The 27089-nt window shown below is 37.2% G+C and overlaps 2 protein-coding genes across 2 annotated transcripts; one reads left to right on the forward strand and one right to left on the reverse strand.

Annotated features, from left to right (window-relative positions):
* Positions 1 to 263: 263 nt before the first annotated feature.
* Positions 264 to 18318, forward strand: CCDC152 (coiled-coil domain containing 152; the record flags this gene model as incomplete). The annotated part of the gene is made up of 8 exons (XM_082783666.1): positions 264 to 326; positions 2582 to 2687; positions 12110 to 12178; positions 13406 to 13470; positions 14630 to 14732; positions 15838 to 15965; positions 16697 to 16783; positions 17306 to 18318. 8 exons carry the CDS (start codon positions 264 to 266, stop codon positions 17426 to 17428), a joined length of 744 nt encoding a protein of 247 aa, XP_082639792.1. The 3' UTR covers positions 17429 to 18318.
* On the reverse strand, positions 17518 to 27089 carry SELENOP (selenoprotein P). The gene is made up of 5 exons (XM_082783665.1): positions 26932 to 27089; positions 25036 to 25239; positions 22923 to 23135; positions 21035 to 21152; positions 17518 to 19301 (listed from the first exon to the last, which is right to left on the reverse strand). The coding sequence occupies exons 2-5, from the start codon at positions 25224 to 25226 to the stop codon at positions 18705 to 18707; spliced, it is 1119 nt and encodes a 372-aa protein (XP_082639791.1). The 5' UTR covers positions 25227 to 25239; positions 26932 to 27089; the 3' UTR covers positions 17518 to 18704.

The following is a 27089-nucleotide window of genomic DNA, read 5'->3' on the forward strand; positions in this document are numbered from 1 at the left end:
CATCTAACAGTTTGATAGATTTGCCTTGGGTTTTCTGGTATTCATTTAATTTCTTAGAAATGCCTCAGCTCAGGTTAGTTGAAGTTTTGATTAATACGGAAAAATAGTTTTAATTTTAAAAAGGTATTCTCTCTTCTCCTTACCTTTGTGCATATGAAATCATTTGATATAGTGTAAATAGGAAATATATACATTCATAGATCTATTTTTATATGTACATTGATCACTGGATGAAGTCTTCCAGATATAAATGAATCACAGCCATGAAGAAAATCAGTGTGGTGAATCTTGATAAACTTGTAGACAACTTCTCAGAGATAGAAAAGGTAAGTGAGAAAATTAAAAAATAATTTTAGAAAATGAAATCCCTATTTACAAATATTTTGTGATGTTTTAATAAGCTTATCATTTGAAAGTTTCCTTAAAGTGGTTTCAGCTAACTAATATGCCTTGTAATACCAATACTTCTGTTTGGAAGGTGTTTGGATGGACAGTATCCCAGAGTGATAAGAGTGATTTAATAGAATCATAGAATGACAGAATATCCTGAGTTGGAAGGGACCCACAAGAATCATGGAGTCCCACTTCTTGCTCCACACAGCACAAACTAGAAATCAGACCATGTGTCTGAGAGTATTATCCAGATGCTTCTTGACCTCCAGCAGCTCAGTGCTGTGCCCACTGCCCTGGGGAGCCTGTCCCAGTGCCTGACCACCCTCTGCGTGCAGACCCTTTCCCTAACCCCCAGCCTGACCCTCCCCTGTCCCAGCTCCATGCCGTTCCCTCGGGTCCTGTCGCTGTCCCCAGAGAGCAGAGCTCAGCGCCTGCCCCTCCGCTCCCCTCGTGAGGGAGCTGCAGGCTGCCATGAGGCCTCCCCTTAGTCTCCTCTTCTCTAGGAGGAACAAACCAACTCATCCTCAACTACAATCCCCAGATCTGTTTCAGTGGGGCTGCTCTCCAAACTTTTTCTCCAGTCTGTACATACAGCCAGGGTTGCCCCATCCTAGGTGCAGAATTCGGCAGTTGGTCTCGTTCAGATTCATGCAGCTGGTCATTGCTCAGCTCTCTGGTTTGAGAGATCTCTCTGCAAAGTCTGCCAAATCTGAGAAGCCTCCTTTTCTAATGGTGCCGAGGCCAACTTTGGCTTCTCAGGAGAAATGCAGAATATCTTTTTGTAACAAAAACATCTATTGGTGATACCAATATTACAGAGCTTTGCTGGACTTTCCTTTCAGAAATTGTTCTTTTTTTTCTAGAAAAATATCATTACTATAACAGGAACATCTGTTCTTGTATTCCGTATGCATTGAGCTCTCTATTTGTCAGTTTTTAGGAGATTGATCCACTGAGAAAAATTGGTACTGTAATTCTTGTTAGACCCACATTGACCAGCTCTCCAGTAATTGATCCTGTTCAGCAAGTCCATACTAGAGATAATATAGGTTGGGCACCTGAAATATTTTTCTCATAGAAAAAATATATTATACCAATTCCCATTCACACACATTACTCACTTTGGTGCTCAGTGAAGGCATCAGCAGTCTCTTATGCAAAACAGTAGACAGAAACTTACTGATGAATAATGTAGAATATAGACTACAGAATTCAGAAGAAAGAACTAGCTTATAAGTAGTGAAGTAGGTAGTGTTCTTAGTTCAGCAGAATCAACTGCATGGTCTTTCAAGTCTAAAACGTGAATGCCATGAAGTTCAACAATGCCAGGAGCAAGGTCCTGCACCTGGGTGACCGTGTGATTAATTGATTGTGAGCAGTCCCATCAAGAAGGAACTGGGGATACTGGTGGATAAAAAACTGAGCCAGCAATGTGCACTTGCAGCCCGGAAAGCCAGCTGTATCCTGGGCTGCATCAAAAGCAGCATGACCACGAGGGCAAGAGTGGTGATTGTTGCCCTCTGCTCTGCTCTCATGAGACCCCATCTGGAGTCTTGTGTTCAGCTCTGGGGTTCCTAGCAGAAGAAGGACACAGACCTGTTGGACCAATTCCAGAGGAGGTCCACAAGGACAATCAGAAGGCTGCAGCACCTCTCCAATGAGGACAGGCTGAGGGAGTTGGGATTGTTCAGCCTGGAAAAGAGAAGGTGCCAGGGAGACCTTACAGTGGCCTTTCAGTATATAAAGGAAGCTTATCAGAAAGATGGAGAAAGACTTTTTACATGTACCTGAGCCTGTAGTGACAATACAAGGGGCAACAGTTTTAAACTGAAAGAGGGTAAAGTTAGGTTGGATTTAAGGACAAATTTTTTTACAATGAGAAGCATAAGACATTGGAACAAGTTGCCCAAAGAGGTTGTGTATGCTCCATCATTGCAAGTCTCAAAGCAACCTAATTTAGTAAAAGATGTCCCTGCCCATTGCAAGAGAGTTGGACTGGCTGATCTTCAAAGGCCCAGTTCAACCCAAGCCATTACATTAAATGATGAAATTTCCAGAAAGTCAAATAACACAGGCTTTTGACTGCAGTACTGTGTCAATGTTAATTTTTATATCTGCTTAAAACTCAAAATTAAAAACTTATATCAAAAGATATTAATGTAACATTAGTCTTTTTCCAATTTTCTAGAAAATATCAGAAATTAATGAAGCAAACAATCTACTGGTTCTTCAGCTGGAAAAATCTAACAGGTTGCTATCATTAAGCCAATCAAAGGAGGAATCAGTAAAAGAAGGTAAGTTTCTGGGTTGATTTTTGTTTGTTTGTTTTTTAAGAAGTCTGTTTTTGCTTGTATTCAGGAAGTTCTGATAAATATTTCTGTTATTTTCAGGTATATGAAATACAAAAATATAGTTGCACGGATCTAAGATACTGCATGAAAAATAGTAATGCTTAATCTTGTGTAACATAATGGAATCCACCTCATTTTCTCAAAACAGATAAATTTAATTCACAAATATCTTTTGAGAACTGCATTAAAGTAACTGTTTTCTGCTTGATTTTAGTATCCACCCACTTTATTGGATTTTTAAGCAAATGCAATACCTATGAAATAGGTATGATATTTTTTTCTGTTGATTGTGTTACTTCTTTTTCCAAAGAAACAGGGAAGGAGGAAAAGGGTCACCTGAACTTGAGACACCTGATGATGTTATTGATCCCAAATGCTTACCTTTTACTTCCATACAGGTCTTTAGAGCTTCTTATGAACAGCTGCAGTTTACAATTGCCAGCATTCCTAAGCAAACTAACACCAGCAGTCCTACTTAAAGTGTTAGAACTGCGACTTGTGTTAATCCACGAGCAGCTCGAATATCTGTGTAGAACAATAGGGTCAACATTTGGGAAAAGTAAGATCATCATTGACATTACCATGTGTCTGTCTGAGCTGTTCCATTGTTTTCAATATGGCAAATGTCTTGTTTCACCTGGTTGACAGAAGTGTTTTGCCAACTGAAAAATGAGCCAGATGTGTTCTTGAAAGCCTGTTCCACTGTCTTCTGAAATGTCAGTTTGCTTGTAATTAGAGATGGGATGTCAGACTGGTGGGCCTCTGAGATAACATGAGGAATTATTTTTCTTGGTTGTTTCTGTGATTTGGTTTGTTTAGGATAACCCATTTTGGGGGCTGGAATACATTTTCTACCATCCTGACATGGTTATTAAAGTTTAGTATTCCTCTTTGACTATTGCTTACTTAATTCTGGGCTGTTTTAAGGACCTTCAGCATCGGTGGTATATGAATGTTTGTTTTACCTAGATATTTATTTGACTTCCCAAAATAAAAATAAAATTTTATATCAATATTAAAAAGATTCAAACTGTTCCATTGAAGCTAATTAATGAAATGGCTTTTTACTGTTTTACATGTGGAAATTTTGAGCATCTATGTCACAATAAAACAGCTGTCAAATAAAGGAGTAATTAAAGTGAAAACTATTAAATTAAGATTTTTTTAATACTTCTTTTCTAGAAGTATATCTTTTTAGATGGGTATTTGACAAAAAGAGAAATAATATTTAGTATTCAGCATTGATTTTATGCTGTGAAGGCTTTGTGGTTTCTTCTGTAGTTCATAGAGTTGCTGAAAGGTGCATTTTTTTGTAGAGCTTTGGTATCTGACAGATTAACTTGATAAAACTTAGGAAACAGGGTAGAAGTAAACTTAGTTGAGCACCGAAGTGAGGTTGCCAGTAGGTTCACTCAGACTTTTGCTGGGACGCAAGTAATTCAACGTATTCACAAATGAATTGAAAAAACTTTTGAGTGAGTAAGTGAAGTTTGATGGTGATACTAATCTGTTCATTTACAATGAGACTCTCGTGATAAAGAATGACAAGGTGATAAAATGAGGAGGTGAAAATCAGTAGCAGTGCATATGGGAGGCTTCATATATAAACAGCAGCTGGCTCTAGCTGACTACTTCTCAGGAAAAAGATCTTGGTGTACTTGTGGACAGTTCTCTGAAAATATCCGTAGTCACATAAGCAAAAGTAGTGGTAGGCATGATTATGGAAGTAACACTGTGTCCCTTTAAAGTCCGCGATTTTCATATAATGTTCACATCCCCACGTGTTAAAATGGATATATCAGAACTAGAAAAAATAACAGAGAAGTCAGAAAGGTTTTTTATTGTCAGGGAGGAGCAAGGGACAGGGAGCTGGGAACCAATCATGTATCAAGACTCACAGAGACAGGATGCTCAACAGCAGGGACGCAGTCCCATCATACCTATGCAGGGCAGGCCAGCTGGCATGATGCTGGCTGCCAAGGTCAGACAAAATTCCACAGTACTGAAAAAAGTACATAGGGGCCAAATATGTTCTTATCATCCCCAGTGGATTCATGGTGATGAGGCAGGTCTGAAATCAAAGCAGACTGCACCCAGTGCAGAGGTCAATGGGGTATGTGGTACAGGCACAGGCACATCTGCAACACAGCTGTGACTTAGCTCAAGTTTAACAAAGGGCAAGAGCCATACCTTAAAAGCAGCTCCAAGTGAAGGAGGGGTGGCTATTTCCAAGTTATCTTCTAACTTTCTTGAAACAGCTTTTATCAGGGTCAGTGAGCTGGCCCTGAGCCCAACCAAACACCAAGGAGAGAGTTGGGGAAGGATGTTTTTGGGGCCCACACACGCATGGCCACACTTAGGGAACATCTGAAGAAAAACACAAGTTCATTGATATCTTTCCACCCTGAAGTGAAAAAAAATACATCTGGTATGACTGATAGCTGTAAAATCATGACGTAGAGAAAAAGACTAGGTAATGATTGTGATAAGAACTTGATGGAAATCAAACTGGTTGATTGATTTAAAGCAAACAGAATTACAAAAAATCCACACATTACAAAATTGTGTTGTTGAATTCCCATAGAAGCTTGTGGATATCAGAAGCATATGTTAGTCCAAAAAGATTACAAAAAATAATGTAAAAAAAAAACTTTATCATGTTTATTAGTATATAATAGAACAGAATAGAATAGTTCAGTTGGAAGGGACCTTCAAAGATCAAACTGCCTAACCACTTCAGGGCTAACTGAAGTTAAAACATATTGGTGAGGGTATTATTGAAATGTCAGTTGAACACTGACAGGTGTGGGGCACCAACCACCTTTCTAGGAAAGCTGTTCAGTGCCTGACCACCCTCAGGGTAAAGTATTTGTTTCTCATGTCCAGTCTGAACCTCCCTGGTGCAGCTTCATGCCATTCCCACTCATCCTATAATCAGAGAAGAGATCAACACTCTCTTTTCATCTCCTCTGCTGAAAGCAACAAGGTCACCTCTGAGCCTCCTTTTCACTAAACTAGACAACCCAAGTGTCCTCAGCCTCTCCTCAGCCCTGTTAGCAGCTTTGTTGCCCTCCTCTGGATGCCTTTCAAGGACCTTAACATCATTTATATATTGCAGAGACCAGAACTGCACCCCATATTCAAGGTGAAGTTGCACCAGCACTAAATATAGCAGGAGAATCACCTCTTTTTGTAGATGGGTATAACATTAGCTAGCTTCCAGCCAGCAAGAACCTCCCCAAGACTCCCAAAGTATTTAACACAAAGACAGTACCTCTCACTCTGGTCTTCCTTATTTATGTTTCTTGGAAGATGAGAGGATACATTTTGGTAGTGTCTGTCCAGCTTTTTATTCTTACCTGAAGTGTCTTCTACTGGGTACTAAGAAAGGAGATAGTGGAACTTTGGTCTGACTCATTAGACTCATTTGTTTTTCTGTTAATCACAAAAGACAACGAAGGATAATCATTCAGAAACAGACCAAGAAGCTTCATTATTGATGAAAACAAAGAGCTGAGTTTTTACACAAAAGATTTTTTTACACAAAAGAGATTTTAAAGAGGGGAAGGAAAATGTTGATAAAAACAATTTAGTCTTTCCATAAACCTGTGGTATGAAAGATAGCAGAGAATGCACAAGAGAAAATGCATGACGTCAGAGCAGCTGTGAAGACTGCAGCAAGGACACTGTAAGCAGAGTTGACTGAAAACAGACGGAATTCAGAAGAGAGATTTGGGCTTCTTAAATAGTGGTGCCTCACATCACTGAGATATTTCACTGAGTTAAATGATTTGAGGAGATAGTTATGCCCAAAAAAACTGAGGAGTGTGACCTCGAGCTGTTTAGCAGCAGATGGAAGAGCGAAAAAAAAGGCAACAACAACACATCTCAATGATACTCATGTTGTAGTAGTTGTACTACAACAAGTTGTAGGATATTGAATTCTGAAGGAACAGAATTTCTGGAAGCCGAGAATTCTTGTCTAAAAGATTACAAAACTACTAGCAGCAGTAAAGGAAAAATCAAAAGGGGGAACTTGGAACAAAGTGGGACATCCAAGAAGTATTTCTGAAAGTTACTTGGTGATAAGATAAATGAAAGATGCCAAGGGCAAATATATATCTAGAAATTAATGTAATTAATATAGCCAATTTTTTAGGTTAATAAGGTATTCCGATAGAACTCTAGCACACCACAATACTTGAAGAATTTATATAAGTAACATTTTCAAACTGCATTCGTTAAAGGTGATCAGGAAACAGTTTCACAGACAAACAACAGCTGCCGTGTTAATGGAGATCAGCAGTGATTGTAATGTTAAAAGTATTTCAAAAGGTCATTACAGCTTTTTTAGTAATTAAAAATTAGAATAATTATAAAATATTTCCAAGGCATTTTGCTTTTTTTTTTTTTTTTTTAAAAAAAAGATAGTAATAAACTTTGTACCTTTATCAAATTCTCCTGTAACATTCAACCTTCAGAAGACAGATTTATGATTAAATTAGTATCATACTGTATAATCAGAATCAGAACACTGAAAGTGCTGTGTCAAATAGTTTGATTCTTTGCAGAACCTTTTTGAAAGTCAAAGCACTGTGGCATTAAAAACCATTTGTTATTATTCATGGAGATATAAAGGAGTCCTGTGCAGCACTGAAGAAGATGCATGAGACCAAAAGCAGCATTGATACTTCCATTCTTACTCTGGCAAGAGTTATCCTAACAAAGCCTCGCTGTGAGAATGGCTTTTATATAATGACAGGGCCAGCTGTGGCATGGAAAAAAAGATTTCTTCTAGCCTCATGTCCTAAGCCACTTCCCAGAACCCAGCTTAGCCACATCTCCCAAGAGTATCTGTGGAAGAGTTGGTCCAAAAGCTGAAATAGCTGGGTCTGGACAGCTGCATCAATTTTTTAATGAACAACGTCAACATGCATTCTTAATGCATGTACATTCTCAAGTTGAATAACATTCTTACGTTCATCTTACTACAAATGTAACGCAAGAGCAAATGAACTTGTAGGACAGATAAACAACTCAGCCTTAGACTATAAGGCTTAACAGTAGACCACAAAGCAATTCGCAGAACAGCTAAGGAAAAACATGAGAGACCACATGCTGGTGAATGGTTCACATATGATTCCAAATAAACATGCTGCTTTCAGCAAAGGAGCAGAGAGCAAGAGCAGCGTGGAAGGGAAGGCTCTTGTTCTGCCTACCCTCAAGGAGTTGTGGCTGCTAGTGCTGGTGGGGTGCAGGAAGTGGAATTTTATTCTTGCTGAAGAACCCTTTGTTAGTATGAGAAACAGAAATGAGAATCACATTTCATGCCCCAAGAAATCTCCAGCAAGTATCAGTGAGAGCCTGAGGGCTCCATGAAATACTTGATTACCAGAAGTCTCTTTGGAAATCCTTAAGGTACAAGAAGAGTGGGATATGCAAAGGAAGAAAGAAAATGTACAAAACTCAAGGGGGAGACGAGTGCTACTGAAGGCAAGGGGGACACTAACGAAATATAAGGTACAAAAAGATGAGCAACTTGGCAAGTATATACATTGTCTGAAAGATAATAAATAGGCTTTGCTTTGTCTTAATGTGCTCTTTGCTAGATTCAGCATAAGTGAGATTCAGGACTACAGTTTTTGTGTAGTGTAAATCCTTGCAGATACACTAAAGACATTTTTGTTTTCTCCTCCAAAGTGTTTTCAGTGCTGACTAAATGGAGTCCTGTGGTGCAGACTACAGTTCTGAACAAAAATATATCATAGTTTTTAAAAGAAAGCAATCACATTGTTTCCACAGAAAGCTTAAGGTGGTTCTATTTTGACTGAAACAGTGTTTTGGGTTTGTTTTTGTTTAGTTTGGCCACTGATTACTTCACTTTTTTCAAATATTTCTTGCAGGACTTGCTCAGTAGCTGTAGATATTGCTTCCAAGTAACAGGGATGACATATTTTCTTAGCATCTTTGGGATTAAATATTCGTTGACTAGTGTTTTGAAGGTGTTAAGGGGGGGGGGGGGGGGGGGGGGGGAAGTAATTGATGCATTTGCTCTATAAGAAAAAAAGCAAATATTCTATTCAGTTCTAAGTTCAGATGGAAGTCAGTGCAATGAATTATAAATTAAACTTGGAAAAAGATCTGTTAGGTTTCTTTAACCTTTGGTCTGTAGTCTTTCTGAATGTAGGGAGTGTTCTTTACAGTGAAGGAGCCACGCAGAATCCATAACAGATGCTAATACCAGTGATCGACAAAGCTGCAACCATTTAGCCAAATTTTGTTTTTCCTTCCTTAATGCAGGCAAGCAAAACCAGGTGCCCACTAATTCTGTCCAGTCACAACTATAATGACTGAAGGAATTTGTCAATATTTATCTTTTAAAAATAATAAAGATAAGGAAATATTCTTGGGACTAGACAAAAGAGTGGCTTGCACGTGAATGCCTGTGCTTCATTGTAAGACTACCTGCTGTACCCTTGTTTACACAAATGCATAGATGTTTACAATTTGTGTAAGAATTACAAGCATTTGAGTTTATCTCCTGCATTTTCAAAGGGGAGAAAATTTGTGATAGAGTGTGTCGGTACAAATGGGCATGATGACCTAGAGCTTCAGATTTTGAATAGGATTTTTCTGCAAATGCTGTTGGTACGGTGTTACCTAGCGCAGGAACTGAGAGCAGGCAATGTTTCTGTGCTGCTCCTGCTCCCTCTACCGCCTTGCTGGAGGAATTGAACAGGAGAATGGCGGCGGCTGTCACTCGGCTGAGCGAAAAGCACGCGATGGGGGAGTAGGTTAGAAGGTCAAAAGGTCTGAGTGGAAAATTGAATCTTGGAGCTGGAATCATAATTCATCATCTTTAGTCCATTATTTGTGACATATTCTTTAACTATAGGATGTACAATTGTCAACAGACCTTTGGCTTGGTGAGACAAGGAACTGTTACTTAGCACACATTATCAGCTGCGGGAATTAAAAGCAACTTCAGAAATGCAGTGGTACTCTGAAAACGGGAAGCAAAGTTTCACGACTAAGCAACCTCAGTTTTTGTGTTCCCAGTCTTTGAAAGTTTTGGCGTTTTACTGATAAGGTTACGAGGAACAGAAGAGATAAAAATAGTATTTAATGAAAATTAATGTTATGTTACAGGTAGTGCATACGGTCCTTCCTTTTCATACAGCATCCTGTCTCATTCATGATAAGATTTTGATTTTCTATAGCTAAAAAGATGATGGTAGTGTTTTATCCCCAGATCACTATATCACTCCGTATTCTCTCCACCTCCTCTTTCTGGGAAGCAACTGTATGCCTACACATGCATTCAAGACCAATTGTGATTACGAGCATTCATAGTTCAGATATGATAGAATTAAGAAAGGTTGATGTGAGTGGTTGGACTCACATTATCCTTTAAGCCTGATTTCTTTTGTCCTGCCTTTATCCTGTGCTGAGTTTCCTGTTTATCCACCTCACTTTACTGTGTGTTTCATTGTGTGTTTGTCATCTTACCACTACTGCCCTTCTTCTCTTGGCAGCTGCCACTCCTCTTCACCATTAGTTGCTTCTTGACTCACGGTTCTGTTATCTGTCTTCCAAGGCACACCTAGCACTGCTGTGTCCTGCTCCTCCCATCTGCATCTGTTTCTTTCACAATGTCTTACCCAGTCTCTGCCTTCTTCATTACAGTAAAGCATCTTTAATTACCAACAGAAGGAAACAACATGGTTACAGAACGGAGAGGCTGACATCAGCTTTTATTACAGAGCAGCAGTTACCTCTTAGGAGGTATAATAGGAGACATCTTGTTCACTTTTGGGGGTGTCGATTTGAGTCTTGAAAATTTAGTACCAAGTTGTAAATGGTCTCATAGGGAGCACATACAAAGAGATTTTCTGAAGTCAACAGCTTGACTGAATTTGAAATGGCCACATTTTCAGAGTGGAGGTCAGAAAAATGTTTGATAGAGGCTAGGTCTCCTCCATTGACAGTTAAATGTTCCTGTTCTGAAGAATATATATTTTAGCAATAATGACTATTCATGTGATAGGAGGACAAATGCAAGAAAAATAATTACAAAGGACATTTTAGGAAAGCACCATCTCTCAGAGCCCACAATGGATTTTTTCATGTTCATTTTTACTGCTGTTAAGTATGCAACTCATTTTTTGTAAGCTTGCTGTTAGTTTTCATACCTTTATGTACTTTTTATCAATTTGTAATGCTCATTGTATGTAAAACATAATTAACAGCCTTAAAATTACTATTTAGCCAGCTTCTATAAGCTAAATGGTGTCTTCCTTGTCGTATTAAGATAGGAAAATGTTTAATAAATGTCATTAACTGTTAAGCAATTAAACATTAGACACCCTGGAACTGTATCTTCAGCAACATTTAAGAACTAAAACACTGCAGCAGACAAAACTAATTCAATGTAGAAAAGCAATTTATTTTGCTTTTAAACTTCCTTTATTAAAACATTTATTTGCAGATAATGTTGTGTATCAGAGATCTCCAGTGTTCTCTTTCCCCCTTTATAGATTGTGGAATTTAATGGAGATTATCAGAGTGCTTGATACAGTATTTGGAAATTCACATATCTATCCAATAAAAACTGGCTTATTATAATTTCTCAAACCCCTATCCTATACACTGTGTTCACTGTATTTTTTTCCCCAAATGTACAGTAATTCCTATACATTCCCAATGTTTGCTGTTTAAGCAGCTGCCTACAAAATGCTCAACAGGCTTTCCTTTAGCATACCATTGTTTTGGCTGAAGTTCACCTAAGACAGCAGATACATGGGATGACAAGATTGCTAAATAAGAAAAATCTCAACTATGAAGTAATTTGCATTTAAATTATTATTTTAAATGCCCAATCTGTGTATAGCTTCTTTACTTTTTCTGAATTCTTGTGGTCTGTTAACAGAAGGCTATGAATTTCTAAACTGATTTATATAGTGCAAGTAAGCTTTGAAATATTACATCCTGTAAGTTACTTGTGCAAAAATGTCCTTCTTAAAAGTCGTATGAATTAAACAAGGTTAACTCACAAACAGAAAGACAACACTGATTATTTAAGAAGAGTTTAAATCACCATTACAGTGGGTAAAGCAGTATATTTTTCCTACTATTCAAAAAAAAAAAAAAAAAAAAGTGAATTGAATATTCTCAGAAGACCAAACAGAAGGATTTATGCTTAAAAAGTCTGTTACTAAAAATGTTTTTCTCTTACATTTTTATAGTGTTTTTAAAATGTTACCTAAACCTGCTGTTTATTATTCTTTTACAATTGCTATAATGAATTCCAAAATTAAAGTGGTGAGAAAGTTATTTAAAACTACTGGATTTCTCATTTCTTCTAGAATGTACTACCTTACAGAATGTGATCAAGGGTCTAACACAAACTCTTGAAAACCACTGTAACGTGAAAGGTAAAAGCAAAAATGTTCTTATATATTCTGTGCAGTAAATTAAAATAAGTAAACATTTACAGTTTTTTTATATTCACGTGGTGTTTTTTTTTTCAGAGAGAGAAGTTCAGAGGCATCTTTTCTCTTTTTCAGAGAGAGAAATTCACTGGCTGTGTTTCATTTCAGGGATGAAACAAAGTGTATCTAAAATCAATCCTGTGCAGATTTTGGTGGTCTATGTACTTAATACATGTCTACTGCTATTATTCTACTTAGAATCCACCCATAAAAGAAGTTCTGTTTCAGTGAGATCTTTAATTAATTTAATTAATTTTATTAGGATTTAATTTTTTTTTCAGCACAGCACAGAAAATTTTAGAAAATTTGAGAAAGTATTATTTGATCACTAAACTATAGTTCCTTTAAGCATTTATGTGTTTTTTGTTTTTTCTACCAATGTGCTTTGTAAAACCAGTCTTAATCCTCAACTTAATGTCATTAAAATCAGGCTGTTATCCAGAAATACTCAACAATTACTCACTGTTGTTTTAAAGGTAAATAGAGAAATATTTGTTATATTTTTATACACATCATATATTAAAGTATCTTTATATCACAGTTTAATTCTACAGCCTATACTCTATTTTATACCCATTGTGTGTTCAAGGAAATTTAGCGTAAGTATTAGTAAACTTCTAAGATTTAGAAGTATATGGCTGTTTTTAATACTCAAAATGGATTGTACGTATCAAGAAAGCAGTAACTGCTTTTTCTGAATTCTGTTTTTGAGATGCTGCTTTCCAGTGTGCATAATTATTGTCATTGCAGACAGTCTTTATAAGAGCTTACACACATTAACTGAGTTGTTGCTTTGAGAAACAAGTCCTTAAAAAGTTACATCTCCTAACTTGAAAGTGCTGTGGACCTTATAGTAATTTGTTTTGTGAGCCAGTTAACTTTGCATATACATGTAGGTTTTCTTGACTGCAGAATCAGAAGAGAAATTACAGTTCAAATACCAAACAAATATTATGGTTAAATTATGAATTTTCTTATTCAAAAAAAAAGTGGAGGCTGAGATTATGTAGCTCTGTAAATTAAAATTATCAAGTCTAGAATATGTAAATTTTTGTAAAGTTCAGGCAACTAAAAAAAATTTCAATTAATTTATTTATTCTGCTTTCATGCTAATAACTGTCAAAATGTACCTTTTAGTATATTATTCTTATTTGTTTATTTATTGTTTAGATGAAAATGATAGACTGAAGGAAAACATTCACATTTTGGAAGAGAAATTAAAAGCTTGTGAACAGGTTTGTTACAAATGATCAGAGGAATTCAGTCAGAGGAATAGTAATCTCTCTTTCTCTGTTTCTTTGGGAGTAAATGCTGTAAAAAGAATAGGTCCCTCATAATAAATACAAGTTACCTCATAATAAATACAAGTACTTTTATCTTTCCCTCTCTGGTTTAGAAAGGAGGTAACATAAGCAGGGCTAACCACATGCTGTGTGCTATCTCTATGCTATGATTGTGTATCTCTTATCTGTATAGGATTAATGATCTTATTGCCAGTTTTCTTTGCCTGTGTTTACACTAGTCATAAATGTATATTAAACTTTTACACCAATAGAGCTGTTATCGTGACAATTTGAGAATAAATAATGCTTTCAAAAAGACACAAGCAAACTATGATTATACATGTCTTTTATGTATAAATGCACATCTAGTGATGTTCTGAAGTCACTTACTTGACCACCCTGTATATGCTATTACCACCAAATAGTAACTGCCTTTGTAAGTGACTTAAAGAATTGCTTTGGTCAGTGTCTACCTACCGTGCTGAAGGCTCTGACAAGAGCTTTGGAGTAAGCGCCTCTACAAATACAATCAATTTCTTTCCAGTTACAGAGTATTTCTCATTAGAGCAAACTTAAAACAGGCGTGCTCAAACTGTTCACTTGAGTATCAGTGCTACCAACATCATGACCACTCATACCACTGATGTTTCCACTGCTACCAGTGTAAAGTCCTACAATCCTAAAATCCTTGGAATAAGCAATATTAACAACCTTGCATACTTTAAATACCATTTCTGTTATATAGTCCTACATTCAAAAATCCAGTAAGGTAAAAATGTAGTCACTTAACTAACTGCAGCACCACCTCATATCCTAGACTGGGGAAAGGAATACCACCTCTGCATTTGCCTTTTCTCCTCATAAGTGAAATTTATAATTTTATTTTAACTGGTAGCTGTAATAAAATGAAAATTGCTGCATCTTTCTTCTGTAGACTTCCACCAGGTTCTTTAAGAAGTAACTGGAATTTTAGAATTGAACAGGTGCAACATAAAACAAGTACTGAATTATAGAGTACTGTGCATTTTGATGTGAATGTTGTGCTTTGCAGAAGGCTTTCTAAGCAAGCACAGAAACCTGAAGATTTTTATGAAGCTTTTTACATTCACAGGAATATAAAGATCAGATTGAGAAACTTATGGTAGAAATTCAAAACAAAGAAGAAGCCCACAAATTAGAAATAACACAGTTGAACTGCAACATAAGAAAAAAATGTAAGTTCTCTCAAGACTAAATGCTATATAGTTGGGTAAACCATGTTGTAACCTGTAAGAACCATAAAGAGCTATACTCCTTCTAGCACAAATGCAAGAATTCAACTTCTTCATGGAAAACACTGGAAAACAGTTTCTACTTAGAGTACAGATGTCATACTGACAAAACAATGACACCTGAAAGCTAGAAAAGGATAGTGTTGAACTGAATTTGATCTTGGCTCAAGAGAACAGAATCATAGAATCATAGAATCATTCAGGCTGGAAAAGACCTCTAAAATCACCTAGTCCGACCTTTATTCTAGTACTGGCAAGTCCACCTCTAAACCACGCTACTAAGTTCTACCTCTATTACTCAACCATTTCCCTGGGCAGCCTGTTCCAGTGCTGCACAACCCTTTCAGAGATTTCCCCTAATACACAACCTAAACCTCCCCTGGTGCAACTTCAGGCCATTTCACCTCATCTTATCACTTTGTGCCTGGGAGAAGAGCCTGATCCCCACCTTGTTACAACCTCCTTTAAGGTAATCAGGGTACAAGGTCTCCCCTTAGAGAATGGCAGTAGGGTAATACTACAGCAATGTAAGATGAACAGAAATTCCAAAAAAGGTAGAACAGACACTGTGAACTTTGACTGAATATCTGAAGGCATGAAATTTTGGGTTAAGTGCTATGTGGAAAATTACTGAAGTGTGAGCTAGACTGCTGTGAGGGGGTGTTCCAGCTCAATAAGAGCATGACATCATACCTTTTTTTGCAGATAAATAATTCTGCAAAAAGAAACACCTGATTGCAGTATTAATATTCTTTTCATTACTGACATAGCCTTGAAAAAGTAGGATTTTTTGGTTATCCACTTAGCTTAAAAAAAGGTAAGTAAAGTCTTTGTAGAATGTGATCTACAGAATGCTTCTTTAAGGAGACTTCGTCTCACTTTCATGGGACAGGATGGCTTCCACATAGCTTTGATGTGTATTTTGTTTGACTGAAATTGTTTTCCTGTGAAATACGAAGTTCTAATATTTGGAAATGCTGTTTTTATTTTTTACATCTAATCATATTCTATAATTTAGTCATCATATTTGGTGTTACTGTGTTATTAGCTGAAGCACAAGAGGTGGAGTTTAGAGAACAAATAGAGAAAAAAGAACTGGAAATACTAGAGCTAACTAGGCAGCTGAAAACCCAAGATGAAGAGAAGCAGAATGAAATAATTAAACTGCAGATAGAGGTATGTTTTATTCCGAGTTAAAGATCAGTTATGCATTGGGTAAACTTAGAAGACTGTGTAGTGAAAAATCTCATAGTTAGTACATAAACTAACGTGACGGAACCTATGAAACTTGTGATCATCTTTACAAAGATCAGTGGCACATGTTCTCTTCTGTAATGGTATCTGAGTAGTTTCTGCTCTGAAACCTAGTCCTGCCTGATACACATGGAGAGTGAAGTTCGAGGTGTTCTTGGTTTAAATTACTTGAAAATTTTGCTATTTTTTTGAGCTATAAAAATTAATACTTTATATTTATTCTTAATCTTTTGTATTTCTAAATGCTTGGAAGGTGGTTTATTATTTTATTAATTATTTTAATTTTATTTTTTAAATAAATGTCCAAGAGTTTTAAAACTTCTAATCCTGCAGAGGTTTGAGTAATGGAATTCAACATGTATTTCATGGCTCAAGTTTTAAGACACTGTCCTCACTGCAGAAAAATTATGTAAATACTTTAAACCTTTCACGTATTTAAAAAAAAAAAAAAAAAAAAAGCAAGGTGTGAAAGTGTTTGGGCTGAGTTATCCTTGGAACATGAGGGAAGGGGGATGGTTTCAGAATTTTTTAGCATCCGTTCATTTTCTCCTCCTGCATATATATACATATATATATATATATCCTTGTATTAACATGCTTTTTTTTCCCCTTTTGCTGGCTTGTTAATGTTTATAATGTCCTGATTCTTTCAGTTCAATGCTAAATTGGCAAGAGTCCAGAATAAAACAACAAAGTCATTTTCAGATGCTTCTGTCTTGCCACAAAGTATCTATCGAAGGGTATGTGCTTTAATAGCCTCTAATCTGCATATTCAAACAGTTGTTCTCTGGGGTGTTACTGTGTTCTGTTTGTTCCACAATACATCTTTATTTGGGAAAAAAAGAGTTCCATGTCTTACAGGGCCCATCTTCACTCTCTCCAACACATCTCTCCCACCTCTAGACAACTAATTTCATGTCTTTTGCGCTGATGTTGGTATAGATAGAGTTTACCTTAATACCTTTGACATGAACAACAACAAAAGCCTACACGTGAAGTGGTTTTAATACAGAATTTTTAACTTTGGAACTTAAGGTAGTAATGACATCAATAACTGATACAAATTATATATGCATTATTGTCTTTGTAGGCTGGGAATTTTGTGATGTCACAGAAACAGGATTTTGGGGAAGTCATCTTTGTAATGTTGTGATAAGAAATACTGAGAAAGATATTCTAATATTTTGTATTAGCAATAGCGTATTGCAGGTAATAATCCCACCTGATGTTTATGAACAAAGACTTTTCTTGCATTTTTGCAGAAGCTGCAGCATCTCCAGGAGGAGAAAAACAAGGAAATTGAAATTCTCCGAAATACCATAAGAGACTTAGAGCAACGTCTTAATAAAGGCCAGGACTTGCACTTCAAACGGAGGCGGTTTTGAATAAATAGCATGAAGCACTTCAGTAGTACAAATGATGAGAAACAGTGTATTTCAAACCAAAAAAGTAAAGTCAAAGTAAAAACAACACATGAAGAAATACTGAATACTTTTTATTGAAAATTCTCTTTCCATATATTCCAAAAGTAGGCATTCTGTTTATATCCATACTACTTTCTTGCTAATTAGCATTCACCATAAAAAGATTCAGGTTTCGTAGGAGTAAGAGTTTTCCTATTAAATCATCATTAGTTATGGTGTATGCTTTCAAAGCAGCTTTCCTTTCTTCATCCAGGAATCCTTTACACAACTGTATCTGTAATTCAACTTGGTTAATCAAAATTAGAGAAAGCTAAGCTACAAACAGAGAAATTACACAAATGTCAGTGGTATATTACCTTGCTAATCAATACAGATTTAACAAATTCAGTACTGTCATAAACAAAGATAAACATTAAACCAAGACTGAGTTTGTTCTGTCCCTTTCTGTTAAAAATATCGATTCCACACAAAGAATTGTTAACACTTCTCACTTCAGACATGACCTTATTAATCATTCAGTGGGATTTTACAAACTGTAGTAGAATGCATCGGTGGATCCTGATACTGCACCTAACCCACAAACGTAAAGCATACATGTGATTTTGTGATTTTAAAATAATTCAGTTGTTGCTCGTATCTTACACTTGAGATAAAAAGTTATTTTGGCACACTGTTTAGAAATAAGCTTTTCTTGTACATAATTTGTATCCCCAGGTCAGAAAAAGCTTTTGAGTATATTCTATCTTAATTAAAAAAAAAAAGGAAAAAAAAAAAAGATTAAAGTGTCTGTTTTGCTTTTCTTCTATTCTTGATTGCAAAACATCAGACAGGAACCCCTAGGTCATAGTTTATGTTCCTGTCCTCACAAATGCAAGCAGAATGTTAGAAGAGAAACAAGGAAGACAAATTAATCGAGAATGCCGACACCTCCCACATGCAACTGAAAAACAAACTCTGGGTTAATTAAATTCCTTTATATTAATGAATTTTTTGTTGATGGAGTTTGACAGGTATTATGTAATTCCAAGAGCACTGCTCTTTGCAAAACCTTAACTCTACACTCCTGTCACCTGTCGTGGTCTAATTTTCATTTGGGAGTAATGGAAATACTTCTCTATTAATCTATTATTTTTTTCCACTGCTGCAATTAAATAAATTTAGGCAATAGGACTTCCTTGCATTTTTAAGGTGCTTAGTTTGTTTTTCATGCTCAGTTTCCTGCCCTTTCCTGTCACTGTCAGGTGTCGCTAGTTTCACTTGCTCCTGCTGCTGGTGACTCTCAGGCAGCAGTGAGCAGACGTCACTGTCAGGATTCAGTGATGTCCTCTGCTAACAGCTGGCCGTGTCACCTGCAAGAATTTGGAAGTGCTCCGCGACACTGTCAAGTGACAGAATTTCCTAGCTCTTCAAACAAAAGGTGTCGACAATGACAACATCAGCTACTAGATGTTGAGTCTGACGATGCTGTCTGCCAATTTCAGGTTAACTGGTTTTTACAGCTGGTTTTCCCTTTTTTTCATAGTTTTGTATCTTGTCTAAGAATTTCCACACCTTCTCCTGGAGGAACAATTTCTACCTGTTCATGGCTACCTGTCTGATCATGTATGTTATGGTCAAAAACTCTGTGACGCCGACCACTGTGAGAGTGATGTCTTTGAGTTTCAGAAGGAGCCTGATGGTTCTGATTTTTGGAATGGCGGTGGTGGTGGTGTCTGTGCCTGTGCAGTTGGTGGTTGTGATTTGAGTGTTGACCACTTGGTTTGGGCTCTACCTCTGCTAGCTTTTCATCTGCTTTTTTCGTGATGTTTTCGCATGTTGCATCAATATCAGGTTCCTGCAAAACATAAGTTTAAACAAAGCATTGTATTTAATTAAACTACTTGTAAATATTAATCATATAAGTATTTTTGCAGTACTTAGAACCCAACCAATGAGATATTTTAAACTGCTGTTTATAAGTAGTTTTGAAAAACTCATGGAGTAATGTAAGGGGTGAGCTACCATCTATATTTCCTTGCAGAAAAGAACAATGCATTTAACATTCCAGCTTCCAACAAAATCAAGAAAATACAAAGACTATCCAAAAAAGTTCTCTCTGTAACCTCTGGAGGTGGGTGGGGAGGGGAAATCCAAACATGTTGGCTTCAAGAGCAGAGTCTACCACACCCTCCGTGATGCAATTACAAAAGAAAAACTGGAAAGAAACATCTGCCTCCAAGATTTGTTGGAAGCACAAAAATCCCCCGTATCACCCACATCCCTAGCTTAACTGCCACTGTGGTTCTGTGGTTGGACACCTCAGGCACAGGTAAGCACGCCAGTGGAGCAGCTATGAAAACCAATCTCATACCACTGAGAGTGGGGTTGTGAAAGATGTTTCCATAAAAATAGATAAACCAGTCAGCAATATATGTCCAGTTGCTGAACATGAAAGCTTTCTTTAAATAAGAACATTGCAGCTGGCAAAGTTGTTCAAAATGGTTTCTCCATCTGAAGATTAAAGCACATTCATGTGTCACTGCTGCCTGGTTGGCTGTAACTCAGTGTAATAGGGCAGGGAAGATTTTCTGTCACATACTTTTTGTGTCCTATTTCAATTCCCAAATTGTTGTGTTTATCAGACTGCATGATTCCAACTGTGATTATTTGTGTAAGCACTAGGGGCTGAACGTGAGCCAGGCACAAAGGTGCTGTGTGCCTTCTGAACACCATATGTGGTGTTTAGCATTTTAAAACTTTCAATTGTCCCCCCTAAGGCTAACCAAGAGGGATAAAAAAAAAAAAAGAAAAAAAAAATATGTGAATGTATCAAAAGAAACCTTGTTTTACAACACTGAAAGCTGGACAGGCCTCTTAACATTAAATTTTAGAAAATATGGTTTACATAATTGCTAATAAAAATATTCCCACATCCAACCTGCCTGAGGCCTACATTCAGCTGGAAAGCTGTATGATAGAAACCAAAACAATGATTCTTGTCCAATGTTCATGACTATGTATGCACGTTTCTTGGTAATCCGTGAAGTATTTCTGATCCCTAGTTACATGTAAAACAAAGCTACCCTTTTTCTTTCATAATAGTAATAATTGTCACATTGTATTACCAGTTTTTAAAATTAACTATTGTATACTGCATACATTTACTTCTATACAATATATTATTGTATGTTGTATACATTCAAATATAAACTAAAAGGAATAGTAACTTACACCAGCTCAGATTTGGCTGTCATGTTTCCCCCCAAAATACTATTTAATTACCTACCTGTCCCCAAAAATAGTATCTAAATGCTCACTAGCTCCAGAAACAGGATTACCACACAAAGTTGTATTTAGATTTCTGAAAATGATTTGCATTTAGGTCAAGGGCAGGAATTTAAATAATCAGTCTATTCTAAATTACATCTAATTCATTTTCAAAAATATGTAAATGTTCTCTGTTAGACCCACGAAATATCTAGATTCAAAATGATGTCTTTTGAGATTAATCACACTGAAAAAAAAATGTAAGTACTGCTCAAATCCAGTTTCCTTTCTTAGTATATGAAGAATTAAACTAGAAAATACCGTGTAAGAGCAGTTTCCACACTTGTTTTCACAGTACGCAATCTTAATAGCTTCTTCTACGTAGTTGAAAGACAGGAAGGAATAGGGAAGACCCAGGTGGTACACTAGGCGGCCGCATCTAAGAAGAGAAAGAACTTCATGGTTACGTATGCAGAAACATACACAAATAAAATTAAATATTTTTTTTTAACATACCTTATTTTATTCATGTCAGTCCACCCACAATGTACAGACCAACAGAGAGCAATTTCCTCCAAGAAACTTACAGTAAAAACCAGCATCTGCCTTACAAATACCTGTCTGCTCAGCCGCATCAGTTGTAGTGTGAAGCCTGATTTCTGACTGACATAACAACTCCACGGGCAGAAAACTCGGCTTCAGCTGCACCCAGGTTACCAAAGGTACACGTTAGCAAGACCTGTTTTACTAACGAGGAGGCCTGTTTGCATACTGGTACAGATCACCACAAGGTTATTGTGTACAAAGAACCACAGAATATCAGAGTTGGCAGGGACCCACACATCTCATCAAGTCCCACTCCTGGCTCCATACAGGACCACCCAAAAAACAAACCAAATGTCTGAGAGTGTTGTCCAAACACTCCTTGAACTCCAGCAGCTCAGTGCTCTGATCACTGTCCTGGGGAGCCTGTCCCAGTGCCCGACCACCCTCTGGGTGCAGAACCTTTCCCTAATGCAACTTAACATTTTGTTTGTTTGTTTGTTTGTTTTTTATGGGAATGAGCATTGTGATCTATCTCCATTAGTGATCTGGTGTGCATGAGGGAATTTTTACAGTGCGTGTTTGCCCCATGTCTGTACTGTAATGTTCTGGTATGTCCTTGACCAGCTGGAATAAATGTGCAAGCTGTACACAAGGGCACCTTCTTATGCGCCCCACCTGCAATGTCAACAGCAGTTCCTCCAGCCTGAGCTCCCTACATGTTTGCAGTACACATCTAGGACGACAGATTGGCAGGACAAAAATTCCTAGAACCAAAATGGATCACAGACAAACTATTGCCAAATCAATTAGAAGTGCCAGTGTAGGTGTATCCTACATGTTGACAGCACAGAATTGTTCAACCTTTAAACGTGGGCCAGGTATCAGCTTTGGGGACCCTCCACGGATGACATTCTGTTTGTCTGTCATACAACATCAACCTTCCATACTGGGGTTTATTTGCTCCCTAATTTGCATTTGATGCCTAATTTCATCATGTTACCCAAGAACAAGAAGGACCAAAAAAAAGGTGAAATAACTTTCTATTTCCCTAACAAACTTCATTATGCTTCAGTATGAACTGAGAATGTTCTTTACACTAGCATAATAGTAACTGAGATGGACATCTTAACTGCAGAACTTTTCAAATAATTTCCATCACTTCAAAACTAGAAAATCAGGACTTCAATTAAATAATTATTACTAGTTCTGCCAAAAGATACATGTCCCTGTGACGCCTTCAGCAACTTCAGTCACAATGTTTTTGTGAGAAGTCAGGTAGCTCAAGTAGCTTTTCTGGCTTGATTCTAGTTTCAAATATATGGATGTAATGAAGTTGTCAGAGAATAAAAACAGCTTAACATCAGAATCATCAAATTCTGCACTCAACTATATTAATCTAAAATTAATAGTGATTAATTTTATGCAATTAATTATGAAGAATAATTATGAAGAAGAATGTACTTATCCCAAACTCACTTAGGCAAAAGCAGACTTTTCTTTCATAGCTTCCTTTTCCCAGCAAAAGTTCAAGTGCTTTACTCAGTGCAACTTAGATTATAACATTTTTGTTAGGAGATTATTTTAATGAATTAATATAGAGATTTACAAAGCATTAATCTAAATATGTGCAAATATTTTCCTGTTTTTCCTTTTAAACACAGACCTGTCATAGATGAGAAAATCATCTTTGTTTCCATTTAAGGTGGTCCACACATCAGCTTGATGTTCATCTTGTTGGTAGACAGCAATATACTCTGAAACACTTTCTTTCAGTAGGTGAAATTTCATCTGGGAATAAGCTCCTTGATGGTTGACAACCACATACGAGATATTGACAAGTCCTTCATTCTCTAGCTTCACTCGCAGGTCCTCCAGTCTAGAGGAGAATGTGAAGAAGCAAGACCATAAATCAATTGTATTGGGTTTTTCTGTTTGGTTGGTTGTTTTATTTATTTATTTGTTTGTTTGTTTTGTTTTGTTTTGTTTTGTTTTGTTTTGCTTTGCAATGCAAAAAGATTATTCTCAAATGTATGCATGCTTCCAGACATAAGTTATTTGCCACATCAACAAAAGTTAATGTCCTCCATGTTCCTTGCATTACAGCAAATGTTTTTTCCTCTGAGCTTTAATGGCAACAATCGAACATCATTAAAACATCCCTGCTATTTGCCACAGCTATCCACTATGTCTTTGGACTTAATGATCCTGAAGGTCTTTTCCAATCTAAATGACAGTATGACTCTATGCTATCACCAAGCCAGACTCTATAAGAGCTTAGAAAGCTAAGAAAGGCGACATCTGTTTTCAGATGAATTCAGTGATATTTTTATTGCAGCTCTTTCACACTCTTCATGGTCTAACAAAGATAGCTTACGAGATGTCTGTATTCAAACGCTGAGCTTTGGGTCACATAGGTGGTTAAAGAATGCACAAAGTGAATATATCAGGAAGATGAAAAATCAAGAAAGCAAACCTTTATAATAAAATAGGTTTGTACAGCAGCCAGATGTGATAGTCAGAAAAGGGATGTTACAATAACAGGATTGAAAAAATGGCTCTATAGAGTGTGTTTAAAGCCTGTCTGGCAGGAATCAGTCTTCCTCTTTTTCTGTTCCATCACAAACCCCTTCTGCCTTGCTACCTAGTACAGAAAGCTGCTTTCTTGCTGTACAGTGTTTTTGTTCATTCGATCAGGATCACTCCATATATATATATAAAACATTTTAATTTTTTCATTTCCAGGAGGTACTCTAGAACTTGAAAGAATACAGCTTTTCTAAAATGCATGGAATCAAGTCCAGCTACCTTGAAAGCCAACCACAAAGCTCATTTTTGACTTCGATGGAGGTAGAAATTTCTCAGTTTAAAAATCCAGCTCTTGAAAAATTTGCAAAGACTATCATAATATGAACTTAAGCAGCCTATAGGGGAAAACGCATATGTTATTACAGTGATCAAAATCAAGCCGTGAAACCAGAAGTATGAATTTTTAAGCCAAACTGATTTCACAACCACTAAATGAATCCAAGACAAGGGTTCTATGTAATTCCTGTTTGGGTCAACTTAAAGTTATTTCCTTGCTCCTGTTACTGTCATGCTACCTAGTTATTTCTACTGAGGTAGGTTCAAGAAACCAGCACACACCAACATCTCAGGACTTGTATGAAAATATAACAGATTCCCTTAAATGCTTCATCATTTTTTGCAAGGCCAGTTCTTACTGTATCTTCTGGATTTTTCTTTTTTATGTTTTATTTTTTGTATCTAGAACCTCTGAACAGAGGCTGTGAAAGAACATTAAAAACGTGCATTTTGATTTGCCATTCCCCCTACAGATTTTACATAAAAAATGAGTGATAACTGGACTGTTTCAGATGTTCTAGCCAAGTCAGAGAATTATGTTTCTTGGCTTCAGCATCCTACTATATTAATTATCTGCTCCTAGCTGAAGCATCTCTCTTGAGGAACTGTTTCTGTTGGCTTTCTGTGTGTTTTGGGTTTCACTGATGTCAAATTGATCTGATCTGATGCTGTAAATACCATCCGGAGAACACGATCTGTTAGTCAGGATGACGCTAAGAGCTGAAGAATCTTTGCCACCGGTGCAGAGCACTCCTACACCAGGGCACACACACCAGCTGGGATTGCCGGGGCTTCTGAGGAAGCTAGTGTTCACTGAGTGCATCTGTAGTTGGGCACATGCATTATCCTCAGATGGCTTTAAAAAATCTACCACTCATGTTTTAACAAAAGATGGGAAAGAGATTTACGCTCACCTGGAAGCCTGCAGCAGGCACAGGTATCAGCTAGCCTGGAGGAGAGCCACCACCGTCACCGAGCCCCTAGAGTTCAGCATCGGGTTCTCCTCCCCGACCCGCCATTCAGGGGGCTCCTGGCAGTTCTGGGTCTCTGTCCCTCCTCCTGGGAGGAGACAGAGAACCAGAACTAGCCCCAGCCCTGCCCACATGGCTGGGCTTTATCTGAAAAGAGAGAAAATAAACAAAATGAGATCAATGCCTAAACGAAGTTCAGACACTGAAATTCCCACAACAGAACACAGCAGGATACTCATTGCATTCAGTTTAGTTAAAATAAATAAATAAATAAAGTAAAAGGGCATAAAATTGAACTACTGTTGACTCCTTAATCATATTTCTTTTGTTTTGCAATTGAGTTCTCCTATATTAAGTATTTTTTTAAGTAATTAAGTAAGTAATTTTTTGTTGTTGTTGAAAAATTGTTCAGAATAACTGCAATTTATTTTAATGCTACTGAACAGCCTCATTTCCTGTTTTTTGAAATCAGTGGTGCTGAGCCAGTTTACACCAGTAAAAATCCAGACCAGTTTACTCCAGATTTGGGTGTGAATCCAACCTACTCAACAGCAAGTCCACTGACTTAAAAGAAATTGCACCACCAGAGTATTTTGATACATAGCAAGCATTACAGTTCCTGGCAGGAAAAAAGGAAAAGGAAAAGGAAAAAAGGAAAAGGAAAAGGAAAAAAAGGAAAAGGAAAAGGAAAAGGAAAAGGAAAAAAGGAAAAGGAAAAGGAAAAAAGGAAAAGGAAAAGGAAAAGGAAAAGGAAAAGGAAAAGGAAAAGGAAAAGGAAAAGGAAAAGGAAAAGGAAAAGGAAAGAAAAGAAGAAAAAAGAAAAGAAAAGAAAAGAAAAGAAAAGAAAATAAAAGAAAAGAAAAGAAAAGAAAAGAAAAGAAAAGAAAAGAAAAGAAAAGAAAAGAAAAGAAAAGAAAAGAAAAGAAAAGAAAAGAAAAGAAAAGAAAAGAAAAGAAAAAAGAAAAGAAAAGAAAAAAGACAAAGTTTTTTAAAAGTCAGCTTGTAGCATTTGGATCCCGTTGAAAAATCTCTAAAGGATACAGGAATAGAAACAATTTTGCAAAAGCAGGAAATGAAAACTCAAGTTTCAGATTTGCCCTATCTTACAAAAACTCCTGCCCACACTACGTCCATTTAATGTTTATGAGAATCAAAACATACAAGAAATTCTGTAGTTATCCTTCTATTCCAATAACATAATAATTTGGGGTTAATGTGTGCAGAAAAGTCCCAAATAAAGTTTTAAAACTGCTCCCAAACACATCCGAGGCTGTGGAATATTGTGATTCCAGCACTCACATCAGAGTTTGATAGTAAATACAGGATGTTTTGGACACAGTAAATTCTGATAAAGGGTAGGCTTTTCACCAATCTTGTCATATTCAGAAATAAATAAATAACACCAAACTTTTAATTACTGATCTTTTCAAACAAGAGCCAGCTGCTGCAGTGCCAGCATCATGTTGAGAAATCCCGCTGTCCCCACGTTCCCTGCCTGCAGTTGTACCAAAATCGTTTTGGGGTACAGCACTTTGAGGATGAGATACTGGCCCAAGAAGCATCAGCAGAGCCAGCTGTTCACTCTTCCCACACATCTGGGACACTGTCCACCTTTACAGGGCTCTGCTAGGAGAGCGCGAAGCTCCTGGGGCATCTGGCGATGCTGCTCTGCCTCTGCAGCCTCCAGACAGGAGCTGCGCTCCCACTTAACACTTCCCTTCACTTTTCGTTTTCCAATGGAAATTTCCACAGCCGGCCTTTTCAGCCGGGGAAACAAGCGGACACCCTGCCAAATCTGAAGTCCCGGCACTCTAGTCGAAGCGAAAACAGCAGACTTACCCCTTCCTCCCCACTCGCCTTGGCAGCGCCGCTCCGCTGCGCCGCGGAGGAAAGCGTGGTGGGGAGCAGGGCTGCAGTATTTATACTGCTCTTGTTTATCTCGCTGTGCAGACACAGTTCAAAGTTCAGGGAGCTCACTCTGAGCGACCTTGCAAGCG

Source organism: Aythya marila (assembly GCF_965140915.1).
Source record: "Aythya marila genome assembly, chromosome: Z".
In the NCBI taxonomy this organism is placed as follows: domain Eukaryota; kingdom Metazoa; phylum Chordata; class Aves; order Anseriformes; family Anatidae; genus Aythya; species Aythya marila.